At 49.5% G+C, this 13,288-nt stretch overlaps 1 protein-coding gene across 1 annotated transcript; it reads left to right on the top strand.

Annotated features, from left to right (window-relative positions):
- The first annotated feature begins 11,434 nt into the window (after positions 1 to 11,434).
- LOC115638070 (olfactory receptor 4N2-like) lies at positions 11,435 to 12,373 on the top strand. Its single transcript, XM_030539660.1, has one exon. It carries the CDS (start codon positions 11,435 to 11,437, stop codon positions 12,371 to 12,373), a length of 939 nt encoding a protein of 312 aa, XP_030395520.1.
- The last annotated feature ends 915 nt before the right edge of the window (positions 12,374 to 13,288 follow it).

Genomic DNA, 13,288 nt, shown 5'->3' with positions numbered 1-13,288 from the left:
GACTAAAAGCAGCAGGGATATGCCTCCATCTGAGGCCCTGAGGTGTCCAGAGATAATCAGGGGGCCCTGAGTTCAAAAGTCAAATTTCCTCATGAGTTGGTTAGAACCTGCCCTGAAAGAGAAGGGTCTGAGCCTGGTGAGAAAGTGAGGTGGGCGCTGCCAAGAAAGGAAACCAGGTCAGAAGACCGAGTGGGGACTAGTGCTTAGAAAACAGAGGGGACCTGAGTAAGGATTCCTGGCTTCCCAGCTCTTGGAGGACAGAGGTGTCTAGTAGTTAGCGCAAAGGGGACTGGAGTCCAGGACTCCTGGGTTCTATAGCAGCTCCAGGAGTGGGATCAGGATGAGGAATGGGAATGGGATCTTGGGGTTGGAGCAGGGGAAGCTGGGATCCAGGACTCCTGGGTTCTATCCACAGACTTGGGAGTGGAGTGGAGTCTAGTGGTTAGCACATCAGGGGCTGGAAGCTAGGACTCCTGGGTTCTATTTCTATCTCTGTGAGGTTAGTGATTAGGACTCTGGGGTTCTAGTCATTACTGCCTTTGAGTCACTTTGTGCGAGTCACTTCTGCTGCTTGCCATGCCTCCGTGTACCCATCTAGGTCATGCATTTAGGGATTAATTACAAGAATTTTAGTTATAAATTGGGAACACGTCAGTTGGAAGTAACAGAGGAGGAGAAAGACCTCGGAGAATTGGTTGATCACAGAATGACTATAGCCACCAATGTGATATGGCCATGAAAAGCTAATGTGGTTTTAGGATGCATCTGGGGAGGTATTTCCACTAGAGATAAGGAGGTGTTAGTACTGTTATACAAGGCACTGATGAGACCTCATCTGGAATACTGTGTGCAGTTCTGGTCTCCCATATTTAAGAAGGATGAATTCAAACTGGAACAGGTACAGAGAAAGGCTACTAGGATGATCGGAGGAGTGGAAAACCTGTCTTATGAAAGGATACTCTAAGAGCTTGGCTTGTTTAGCCTTACCAAAAGAAGGCTGAGGGGAGATATGATTGCTCTTTATAAATATATCAGAGGGATAAATATTAGGGAGGGAGAAGAATTATTTAAGCTTAGTACCAATGTGGACACAAGAACAAATGGATATAAACTGGACACTAGGAAATTTAGAATTGAAATTAGATGAAGGTTTCTAACCATCAGAGGAGTGAAGTTCTGGAACAGCCTTCTAAGGGGAGTAGTGGAGGCAAAAGACATACCTGGCTTCAAGATTAAGCTTGATAAGTTTATGGAGGGGATGGTATGATGGGATAGCCTAATTTTGGCAATTAATTTGCAATTGATCTTTGATTATCAACTGGTAAGTATGCCCAGTGGTCTGTGATGGGATGTTAGATGGGGTGGAATCTGAGTTACTACAGAGAAATCTTTCCTAGGTGTCTGGCTGGTGAGTCTTGCCCACATGCTCAGGGTTTAGCTGATCGCCATATTTGGGGTCGGGAAGGAATTTTCCTCCAGGAGAGATTGGCAGAGGCCATGGAGGTTTTTCACCTTCCTCTGCTGCATGGGGCACGGGTCACTTGCTGGAGGATTCTCTGCAGCTTGAGGTCTTCAAACCACAATTTGAGGACTTCAGTAACTCAGACATAGTTTAGGGGTTTGTTACAGGAGTGAGTGGGTGAGATTCTGTGGCCTGCATTGTGCAGGAGGTCAGACTAGATGATCATAATGGTCCTTTCTGACCTTAAAGTCCATGAGTCTATAAAATGGAGCTTATCAGACTCACCACTTTTGGAGTCAATGGGGCCAGATCCCCAGCTGGAGGGAATGGGCAGAGCTCCATTGAGGTCAGTGTGTGGGGCAGATCCAGAGTTGGAGAAGCCAGTGGAGACTGCAGCCAGGCCCCTGCAAGTGGAGTCCATCCCTTGGTTCAAAGTGTTGTTACACATTGAGGTGCTCTTTAACGGTAGGTGCTGTACGACAGGGACCCACACTGCCAGGAAGGAGCATGGGAGCTTCCTGAGGGCAACAGAGTTTGTGCTGGTGGGGCTATCCCAGACCCTCAAAGTCCAGCTAACCCTCTTATTTCTCTTCCTGCTCTTCTACATCATCATCCTCCCATCCAACTTCTTCACCATGTTGGGCGCCCCACCCAGGCTTCCTCATATATTATTTCCCAGACAACCTGGTCTTCTGCTACTGCTCCATCACCTGCCCAAAGAGGCTGGGCAGCTTCTTCTCCCACTGCAAGACCATCTCCTACCAGGCCTTAGGGTGACTAGATGTCCTGATTTTATAGGGACAGTCCTGATATTCAGGGCTTTATCTTATATAGGCTCCTATTACGCCCCACCTCCTGTCCTGATTTTTCACACTTGCTGTCTGGTCAGCCTACTGATAGGGCCGCTCCAGGGTTTTTGCCGCCCCAAGTGGCAGGGAAAAAAAAAGCTGTGATAGCGATAGCTCTACCACGCCACTTTCTTCTTCGCCAGCACGTCAGTAGAAGGTCCTTCCCTCCAAGAGGGACTGAGGGACCCGCTACCAAATTGCCACCAAAGAGCCGGACATGCCATCCCTTCGCCCCAAGCACCTGTTTTCTGCTCTGATGCCTGGAGCTGGCCCTGCCTACCAGGCCTGCATGGCCCAGCTCTTCCTTATCCACAGCCTGGGAGCAGCCATGGCCATGGCTTACAGCTGGTACGTGGATCATCTGCGCTACACCACGTCTGTGAGCAGAGGGCCCTGAGTTCAGATCCCATTGTTCCAGGCACTGTGCAAACTCGTGGTAAAAGGACACTATTATATACCCCTGACCCAAAGGTCTTACAATCTGCATAAGTAAGATAGACAGATAGTGGCTGAAAGGAGGAACACTTGCCCTTGGGAAACTGAGGCCACAGAGATTAAGGCTGGAATGTTTAATGATGCCTAAAAGAGTTTGCTAACACCGCTGAAAAGCTCCAGGTCAGGAGCCATGCTGGGACTTGAATCCAGGGGGTCTGAGACCCAGCCACAGGACCACACTTATTCTAGAATCAAGATTATACAGGCAACCTACACTCTTCTCGCTCTGTCTCCAGCATGTTCGCGGAGCTGGGAAGCCGCAGTCTGGACCCTGACAGTCATTGGTTTTATGTAGGGCTGTCAAGCAATTAAAAAAATTAATCACTATTAATCATGCTGTTAAACAAGTATAGAATACCATTTATGTGAATAGTTTGGATGTTTTCTACATTTTCAAATATATTGATTTCAATTACAACACAGAATACAAAGTGTACAGCGCTCACTTTCTATTTATTCTATTTATTATTGTTACAAACATTTGCACAGTAAAAAAGAAACGTCACTACATTGAAGTCCTGTAGTGCAATCTCTTTATCATGAACATTGAAATTACAAATGTAGAATTATGTAAAAAAAGAATAACTGCACTTAACAATAAAACAATGTAAAACTGTAGGGCCTCCAAGTCCACTCAGTCCTACGTCTTGTTCAGCTAGTCTCTCAGATGTACAAGCATCCAGTGTTGGGGGAGCATAGGGGAGGGGGGAAGTAAGCAAGGATTTGAGCAGGAGAAGGGTCTGGGAGGACATGGGGTGACAATGGGGAGGAGCAAGCAATGACTTGTGCAGGAGGAGGGTGAGGAGGTGTCTTGCTGCTGCTTGTGGAAGGGTTGTTTCTGGTACTGGGCTCGCCACACTCATCTCCTTTTACTGAACTAGGAGGGTTCCCTTCAGCTGAGTGAGCCCTTGTGTGCAAGGGAGGGTGGATTTTACCTCAGGGACTCCTTATACTGCAGGGGAGGAGAGGTTGGTGCAGGGAAGCTGAGCTTGCCAGACTGTGTTCTCTATGGGGTGGCCCCAGAAGGAGCGGCTGGCTAGGGGCAATGGGGCACGACGCAGGGGGGTTGGTCCCTAGAGTGAGCGGCCAGCTGGGAACAATAGGGCTCAGGCTAGTGAGGGTGCTGATATGTACAATTTTGGCCAGGACAGGCCCCTTTTTCAGCTCTGTCCTGGCCTCCCCTACTTCTTTGCCAAACCTGGGCATTTGTCCCGACTGCAAGACAGAGCAAAGAGAGGCTGCTGCTGTCTGGAGTCACTTGAAGGCAGCCCTGCCTCTGCCCGCCAGCAAAGAATTGGAGAAATTTGCTGCTGGAAGGCAGTGCTGGCTTCAGAACTGAGCCCTGGGCAGGGTGCACTGGGGGCGGGGGCGGGGGGGCGGAGAATTGGCCTCAGCTGGGGGAGGCACGGAACTCGGGGAGATCAGCCCCTGAGTTCTGGATGGGGGCCAATCCCAGCCTTGGGCGGCATGGGGCTTTGGGGCGGATGGGATCAGACCCAGCCCTTGGTGGCACGGGACTCAGAGAGGGAGGGGGAAGCCCCAGCCCCAGCTGCAGACAGCACAAGGCTCTGGCAGGGTGGTCAGCCCAAGCTGTGGGTGGCACAGGGCCTGAGGGTGAGGGATCAGCCACTGAGCTCAGGATGGGGGTCAGCCACAGATGCAGGCGCACAGGGCTGGAAGGAGGAGACCCCACCATGGGCAATGAGGAGCTAGGGGGGGTCAGCCCCAGATGCAGGTGGTACAGATAGGGGGCTTCAGCCCCAGCCCCGGGAGGCATGGGGAGGGTGGCTCTGGCGAGCCCTACAAGGGGGGGTCACTCTGTCAAGCCCTTGGCCACCCTGTTTTTACTTTAACAACACAGGGATGAGAACTATCTTATTTCTGTACCTGAGGGGCAACTGTGTTAGTCTGTAGCCACAAAAACGAGGAGTCCGATGGCACCATAAAGGCTAACAGATTTATTTGGGCATCAGCTTTCATGGGTAAAAAACCCACTTCGTCAGATGCATGGAGAAGAAGTCCAGTCATCTGAAGTGGGGTTTTTACTCACGAAAGTTTATGCCTAAATCTCTTACTTCTGTAGCCTCATCTCCTCCCGCCTTCTAGTGGCAGGTTGTGTTACTGCGTCTGACTAAACAGGTGTTTCCGAGCAGCTCAGGCTGCCCTCCCGTCCAGAGGGTCTGCGATTAACAGGGCTGCTCCAGGCCCCAGCATGCCAAGTGTGTGGTTGGGAAAGCAAGCCGCGGGAGGTGCCTGCGGAGGGTCCGCTGGTCCTGCGGCTTCGGAGGACCTCCCGCAGGCAAACCACCAGAGGCAGCCTGCCTGCCGTGCTTGAGGCAGCAAAATCCCTAGAGCCGCCCCTGACGATTAATATGCATTAAATAAATTAAAGTGCAAATTGTGCTGTGCATTAATCCCAGGCGTTAACAGCAGTTAACTGACAGCCCTAGTTTTATGGGGGGTTTTCACCTTCTTTCTTTAAAAAATAAATAACAAAAAGCCTGGAAAATTGCACAATGATGTGTACATTAAAGTTGTATGATTGAGCAAATCGAAGACAGGGTTGGGCAAACAGCCTTAACTCTTCCCTTTGTGCCTGCAGGATATTTTGTAAACTTTAAGTGCATTACCACATGATATGTACTGCAGGGGCAGATATACATGTGATACACATTCTTGTACATTCCATGCTAGCATTTAGGGGCTGTGACTGAGATCAGGGCCCCATTGTCCTGGGAGCTGCACAGACCTCGACCGAGGCCAGGGCCCCATTGTGCCAGGTGCTGCACAGACTCTGACTGAGACCAGGGCTCCATTGTGCCAGGTGCTGCACAGACCCCGACCGAGACCTGGGCCCCATTGTGCCAGGTGCTGCACAGACCCCGACCGAGACCAGGGCCCCATTGTGCCGGGTGCTGCACAGACCCCAACTGAGACCTGGGCCCCGTTGTGCCGGGTGCTGCACAGACCCCAACCGAGACCTGGGCCCTGTTGTGCCGGGTGCTGCACAGACCCTGACCGAGACCAGGGCTCCATTGTGCCGGGTGCTGCACAGACCCCAACCGAGACCTGGGCCCCATTGTGCCAAGTGCTGCTCAGACATAGAGCAGGTGGCAGTCCCTCCCCCAAGTCTAAATAAAAACAGTGAAGTCAGGCTCTACGCTAACTTTCCAATGAGCTCCTGGGAGCTCAGAGCTGGGAGCCCAGATCTCTCGGAATCTCAGTAGCTGTGATCCCACCCCGACTGCCGGCGCTGCAGCGGATAGAGCCACAAGAAGGCCTCAGATGCTACAAAGGCAGGGGGAGCCGAGCAGCAAGAGGGAGACAAGATGTGACCTTTCTGAGCCCCACTCTCCCCTGCTCCATTGCTGACAACACACGGTGAGTGATCAGTCCAAGGGGTTAGCCCAGCCGAGTGCACTATGTGGAATTTAGTGCTTTGGACAGTGCGACTGAGGGGCACCAGCAAAGCTGAGGGGAGCCCAGGGTTGGGCTAGCAGGGGGCTGTGGGTCAGGAGTGAGGGGCACCAGCAGAGCTGGAGGGAGCCCGGGGTTGGGCTAGCAGGGGGCTGTGGGTCAGGAGTGAAGGCACCAGCAGATCTGGGGGGACTCCAGGGCTGGGTTAGCAGGGGGCTGCGAGTCAGGAGTGAGGGGCACCAGCAGATCTGGGGAAGGAGCCCAAGGCTGGGCTAGCAGGGTTGTTAGTCCTGGGGTCCCCCCCTCTACACACACACACACAAACACAGATCTCTGCAGCTACCCTTCTATCCTGACTCACAGTCCATTTCTTCCTCCAGGGCAGCAGGGGAGAAACTGGACTGGATGGATAAGTTGCCTGGTCCAGCAGGGACCTGGCTGGGATCCATGGGCCGTTTCAGTGCCACAGTAGTGGGACCAAGGATGGGAGGGAACATTGGTCTGAGCTGGCTGGGCAGTGAGGTTGGGCACAGGCCTGCAGATATCAATGACTCAGGGAGGCTGGGGTCGCAGGTTAGCTGGAGTATCCGAAGGATCCGGGGAGGTGGGGAAGGCGGGAGACAAGGTTGGATGGGTAGATGGAAAAAGAGACGTGTTGGGCTTGAAGGGACCTTGAGACATCATCAAGTCCAGCCCCAGGCGCTGAGGCAGGGCCAAGCAAACCTAAACCAGCCCTGGCAGGCGTTTATCCAATACTTTCTTAACTCCCCAGTGACAGGGATTCCACAACCTCCCTGGGTTAGTCATTTTTTCCTAATCTCTAACCAACCTCTCCCTGCCTGCAGATTAAGCCCATTACTTCTTGTCCTGTCCTCAGTGGACACGGAGAACCATTGGTCCCCATCCTCCATATAACAGCCTTTTACATATTTGAATTCTGTTCTCAGGCCGACCCTCAGGCTTCTTTTCTGCAGACAAAACCTGCCCAGTGCTTTTAACCCTTCCTCACAGGTCAGGTTTGCTAAACTTGTTATCTTTTTTGCTGCTCTCCTCTGGACACTCTCCATTTTCTCCACCTCTTTCCCAAACTGTGGCACCCAGGACTGGACCCAGGCAGGGCCCCACCAGTGTCAAGCAGAGCAGGACAATTCCCTCCTGTGTCTTACATCCCACACTCCGTTAATATGCCCCAGAATGGTATTGGCCTTTATTGCAAGTGCAACACATTGATGACTCATATTCAAACTGTGACCCACTCTAACCCTAGATCCTTTTCGGCAGTGCCACCTCCTAGCCTGTCATTCCCCATCTTGTCACTGAGTATTTCATTTGTCCTTCCTAAATGAAGTACTTTATATTGAATTTCCACTTGTTGGTATCAGACCAATTCTCCAATGAATCTGAGAATCCTGTGCTGCCTTGAAGGGGATAGCAGCTGGATGGGTCTCTTCTGGTCTGGGATGGAAGGGAAGCGGGAAGAAGGATTCATTTTGCAGTAAAAGGATAACGGGTAACATGAGCTTGCAGGCGGGATGGCTGATGGGAATGGGGCATAGAAATGGAAATTATCATAAGGTGGAAGCAAAACGTAACGAGCTCAATGCACTCAAACTGAGGGACCAGATGATCTCACACACACACACACACACACACAAACCCACACCCTGAATACTGAATGAACTGACACTGGAGACTGCAAGCCCAGTGGCAAGGATTTTAACACACCTATCCATCTAGAGGTGGCACCATAGGACTGGAGAAGAGCTAATGGGCTGTGCTGAAAGGGGAATAATTGGGGTGGAGGGAGGCTAGTGGTGGAGCTCCTCAAGGATCGGTCTTGGGACCAGTCTGAGTTAATATTTTTAGTAAAGACCTTGGCACAAAAGGCAGGAGTGCGCTGATGAAATTGGCCTACAATACAGAGTTGGGAGGCGGCATCAGTACAAAGGATAACTAGGAGCCACCAATGTTACGTGGCTGTGAGAAAGGCTAATGTGCCCTAGGATGTATTAGGAGAGATATTTCCAGTGGAGGCAGAGAAATATTAGTGCCGTTGGACAAGGCACCAGGGAGCCCTCCTCTGCAATCCTGTGAGCAACTCTGGTCACCTGGATTTAAGAAAGATGAAGGCAAACTGAGCAGGAGCCAAGAGGGGCTCCCAAGACAAGCAAGGCCGATCATATGAGATGGGACCGGAAGAGGTTGGCTTGCTCGGCTGAGAGGGGATGTGGCAAATCCCAGGGAGCGTGAAGAGCTACTGACACTAAAGGACAACGCTGGCACAGGAACAAGTGGGGATCAACAGGCCATAGACAAAGTCAGGTTGGAAATGAGAGGAAGGTTTCTACCCATCATAGATAGTCCTGGCTGAAATGAGATCCTGGAGGGGGTGGGCCAGCATCTGAGGTGGTATCGGCCTTTCTCTCTCCCACTCCGGTGCTCAGGGTCAAACTGACCCCAGATTTGGCATTGGGAAGGCATTTACTCCAGGTCAGATTGGCAGGGACCTTCCTCTGCAGGGCACCTGCTGGGATCAATTGGGCCTATCTCAGCTGGTCATTTTCCTGCCATGCAGGGATCTCAACTATCCGTGGCATAGAGATCATTCACCATTTGGTCCATTCCCACGTGGCCGCAAGGGCTTGATGGGTCGGGAGTCCAAGGTTGGAACACAGGTGATGAACCCGTGTAACTAGGGTCCACCTCCACCCCTTGGTTGGTGGAATTTTATCCCCGATCTTACAAGCCACCCCAAGAACAGCATTCGTTGGAACATCTTGTGGCATTCTAGTTAGTACTGCCATGAGTGCAGGGGACTGGGCTAGATGATCTCTTGAGGTCCCTTCCAGTCCTATGATTCTGTGATTCTGGTGACATGTCTGAAAAGTGTCAAATGCCGGCTGTGGACAACGGCCCCAGTAGTTTGTAGACTGGAGTGACAGCAAACATCTACATCACGAATCGAGTCATTCCACTTTTTGTCCAATACACGACTTTGGCATTTTGTGCGGAAAGCCTCCAGCTTTGCCCAGTTTGTCCTCGCTTACAGACAGCTCTCCAACCTAAAACAAATACTCACCAGCAACCACACAACAAAAGCACCAACCCAGGAACCAAACCCTGCAACAAACCTCGATTCCAACTCTGTTCATGTTTCTAGTCAAGGGACACCATCATAGAACCCAACCACATCAGCCACACCATCCGGGCTCATTCACCTGCACATCTACCAATGCAATATATCTCATCCTGTGCCAGCAATGCTCCTCTGCCATGTACATTGGCCAAACTGGACAGTCTCTATGCAAAAGAATGAATGGACACAAATCTGACAGCAGGAATCAAAACATTCAAAACCCAGTATGAGAACACTTCAGTCTCCCTGGTGTCTCAATAGCAGACTTGAAAGTAGCAATTCTTCAACGAAAAAAATTCAAAAACAGACTCCAACATGAAACTGCAGAACTGGAATTAATTTACAAACTGGACACCATCAGATTAGGCCTCAGTAGAGACTGGGAGTGGTTGGGTCATTACAAAACCTAAATCTAATTTCTCCAATACTAATTTCCCCCTACTGTTACTCACACCTTCTTGTCAACTGTCTGAAATGGGCCACTCTCATTAGCACTTCAAAAGTTATTTTTCCTCCCTTGGTATCCTGCTGTCAATTGAATTGTTTCATTAGACTGATCTCACACTTGGTAAGGCAAATCACATCTTTTCCTGTATTGACCCCTGCTCCTGTATTTTCCACTCCATGTAGCTGATGAAGTGGGTTCTATCCCATGAAAGCTTATGCCCAAATGAATGTGTTAGTCTCTAAAGTGCCACAAGGAGTTCTCGTTGTTTAGACTGGATCTGTTAGAAAAAACACCCAGTCGATCTAAAACTTGTCAGTGACGGAGAATCCACAAAGATCCTTGGTAAACTGCTCCAATGTTGAATTACCCTCACTTTCAAATTTTACACCTTTGTCCAGCTTCCACTTCCAGCCATTGGATCGTGTTACACCCTCTCTGCTAGAGTGAAAACCCTATGATCAAATATTTGTTCCCCATGTAGGTACCTGTAGACTGTGCTCCAATTGCCCCTTAACCGTCTCTTTGTTAATCTAAATAGATCAAGCTCCTTGAGACTATCACTCCATGATGGGTTTTCTAACCCTTTTATCATCCTTGTGGCTCTTCTCTGACCCTTCTCCAATTTGTCAACCTCCTTCTTGAACTGTGGGAAACAAAACTGGACACAGGATTCCAGCAGCAGTCACACCAGTGCCAAGCACAGAGGTGAAAATCTCTCTACCTCTGCTTGAGATTCCTGTTTACACATCCCAGAATCACATTAGCCCAATTGATCCATCATGTTTTCAGCCCGTTATCCACCATGATCCCAAAAATCATTTTCAGCATCGCTGCTTTTTGTGACATCTGCAAACTTTATCAGCGATGATTTTATGTTTTCTTCCAGGTTATTAAATAGTTAAATTGACCAATGCCAAGAAGCAATCCCTGTGGGACCCCCTTGTGCAAACAAGTCTGCTCAGTGATGTCTCCCTGTTTACAGTTACAATTTGAGATCTATCAGTTAGCCAGTTTAAAATTCATTTAATGTGTGCCGTGCTAATGTTATTTCTTTCTAGTTTTTTAATCAGAATACTGTGCAGTACCAAGTCAAATGCCTTACAGAGTTCTAAGTGTATTACATCAACATGATTACATTTATCAACCAAACTTGTAATCTCATCAAACAAGATGTAAAGTTAGTTTGACAGGATCTATTATCTATGTTTCCTTGTGTCTCTTGGCTTCCCTTATTGATTTTCTACAATTCCTAATATCTGAATTATATTCATTACTATCAACTTCCATTCTCTTCCATTTGATATATCTGTTGAATAATTCCATAGCATCTATTGATTAACTCCAAGCATTTCATAATATCTATGGAGTAACTCTGTAGCATCTGTTTGCTAACTCTTGGGTAACTCTAGAGTCTGAATTGTTGTAACTAAAAGTCAAAATTGTCTCCAAGCATTTTATTAATTTCTACAGAGACTTCTCTCTCTCTGCTGCCCTTGGAAACAAAAAAAATGATCTTGAACATTGTTAATAAAAAATGTTTTTCCATTTTTCGACCAGCTGTAATATCAAGTCACCATATCCATTCTCATTCTCCATGTGTGTACAAGACAGAGATCCACATAGATGGGATGGATCAGGGGAACTGCACGGGGTCGACAGAGTTCATACTGCTGGGACTATCCCAGACGCAGGAGGTCCAGCTGCTCCTCTTTTTCTTCTTCCTGCTCTTCTACATCATCATCCTCCCAGGGAATTTCCTCATTATCTTCACCATCCAGAGTGATCCCTGCCTAAGCTCCCCCATGTATTTTTTCCTGGCTAACCTGGCCTTCCTGGACATCTGCTACTGCTCAGTCACCCCTCCAAAGATGCTGGCTGACTTCTTCTCCCCCTGCAAGACCATCTCCTATGGGGGCTGCATGGCCCAGCTTTTCTTCCTCCACTTCCTGGGAGGCGCCGAGGCCTTCCTGCTCATGGCCATGGCCTATGACCGTTACGTGGCCATCTGCAAACCTCTGCGTTATGCCATGCTCGTGAACAGAGAGATCTGCTGCACCCTGGTGGGAGCAGCGTGGGCAGGGGGCTTCATTCATGGCATCATCCTCTTTGGTCTGTCCATCCAGCTGCCCTTCTGTGGCCCCAACATCCTGGACAACTTCTTCTGTGATGTCCATCAGCTGGTGAAGCTGGCCTGCACTGACACCTATGCGGTGGAGGTGATCATGTTCCTCAACAATGGTGTGGTCATCATGATGTGCTTCATTCTCCTCCTCATCTCCTATGCCGCCCTGCTGCTCCGGCTGCAGACTCACTCCCTCAGGTGTGAGAGCAAAGTGGCCTCCACCTGCATCTCACACATCATCGTGGTCTTCGTGATGTGCAGCCCGGCCATCTACATCTACGCTCTGCCCTTCCAGGCCGCACCCCTGGAGAAGGTGGTGGCTGTGTTCCACACTGTGGTCTTCCCGCTCACCAACCCCATGATCTACACCCTGAGGAACAAGGAGATCAAAAGCTCCATGAGGAAGTTAATCAACAAGTACATATCCTGGCAGATGAAAAGTTAAAGCACTATTGCAAAGTGAAGAAATTTGAGTATTTGTACTTTATTTGTGTTTTAATTGTAATATGCAAGGCCAATTTTTGGCCTCAGTTATTCCAGAATAACTCTACAGTACCTATTAATTAAATCTATAGTATCTGTTGAATAACTTTCTAGTATCTATGGAACAATGCTGTAGTTGTATGGATGAACTAAAAGGAATCTATGGAGTAACTCTCTTGTGTATGTAACCCTTCTGCCCCTCTGAGTTGGCAGCAACAAGGGTCAGGTTCAGTATCCAGGGGTTCCGTTTCAATAACACAATGCAGAACCGGCTTGAGCTCCCACCCAGTGACCTGAGATAGTTACATTACCACCCCCCAGGAGCCTCTAGGAGGCAATACTTCTCCTCTTGGAAGCACAGAGTCTGAGTGTAGCAAAATCCTTTTAATAAAGAAGGGAAACAATGTGGCATTACGTTGGGGAAACACCACAAACAGGATTCATAACACAAACCATAAGCCAAAGACCCACCTCCAAGTAAGTTTAGCAGTATCCTTTTCCCCTCAGGGTCTAAAGTCCAACCACCCAAAAGATCACCCCAAAGTCCCAAAAGTCTCTTGAGTCCAGCAACCCCAAAATCATCCAAAAGTCCAACAATCCAAAAGTCTCTGTCCCTGGTCAGTGCAGCCCCAGAGTTCAAAAGTTTATCTGCAGAGTTTTACCCTCCCCCCCAAGCTGAATGGAAATGGGGGGGAGGGGAAAGGGGGCATGTGGGGTGTTAAGGGGCACCTTATGTGGTCCGAGGTCGACTGCCCCGCCTGTCCATGGGGTTCTGCTGCAGCCATCACCATGAACTGCTCCGCTCTACCAGTGGCTCCACTCCTCCAGCCGTCCCATGAGTCTCTCCAGCTGTCCCCACAAACTGCTCAGCTCTACT

Source organism: Gopherus evgoodei, chromosome 21, assembly GCF_007399415.2.
Source record: "Gopherus evgoodei ecotype Sinaloan lineage chromosome 21, rGopEvg1_v1.p, whole genome shotgun sequence".
Classification (NCBI taxonomy): Eukaryota; Metazoa; Chordata; order Testudines; family Testudinidae; genus Gopherus; species Gopherus evgoodei.
The sequence above is the reverse complement of the archived record's forward strand: the minus strand, read 5'-3'. Positions and strand labels throughout refer to the sequence as shown.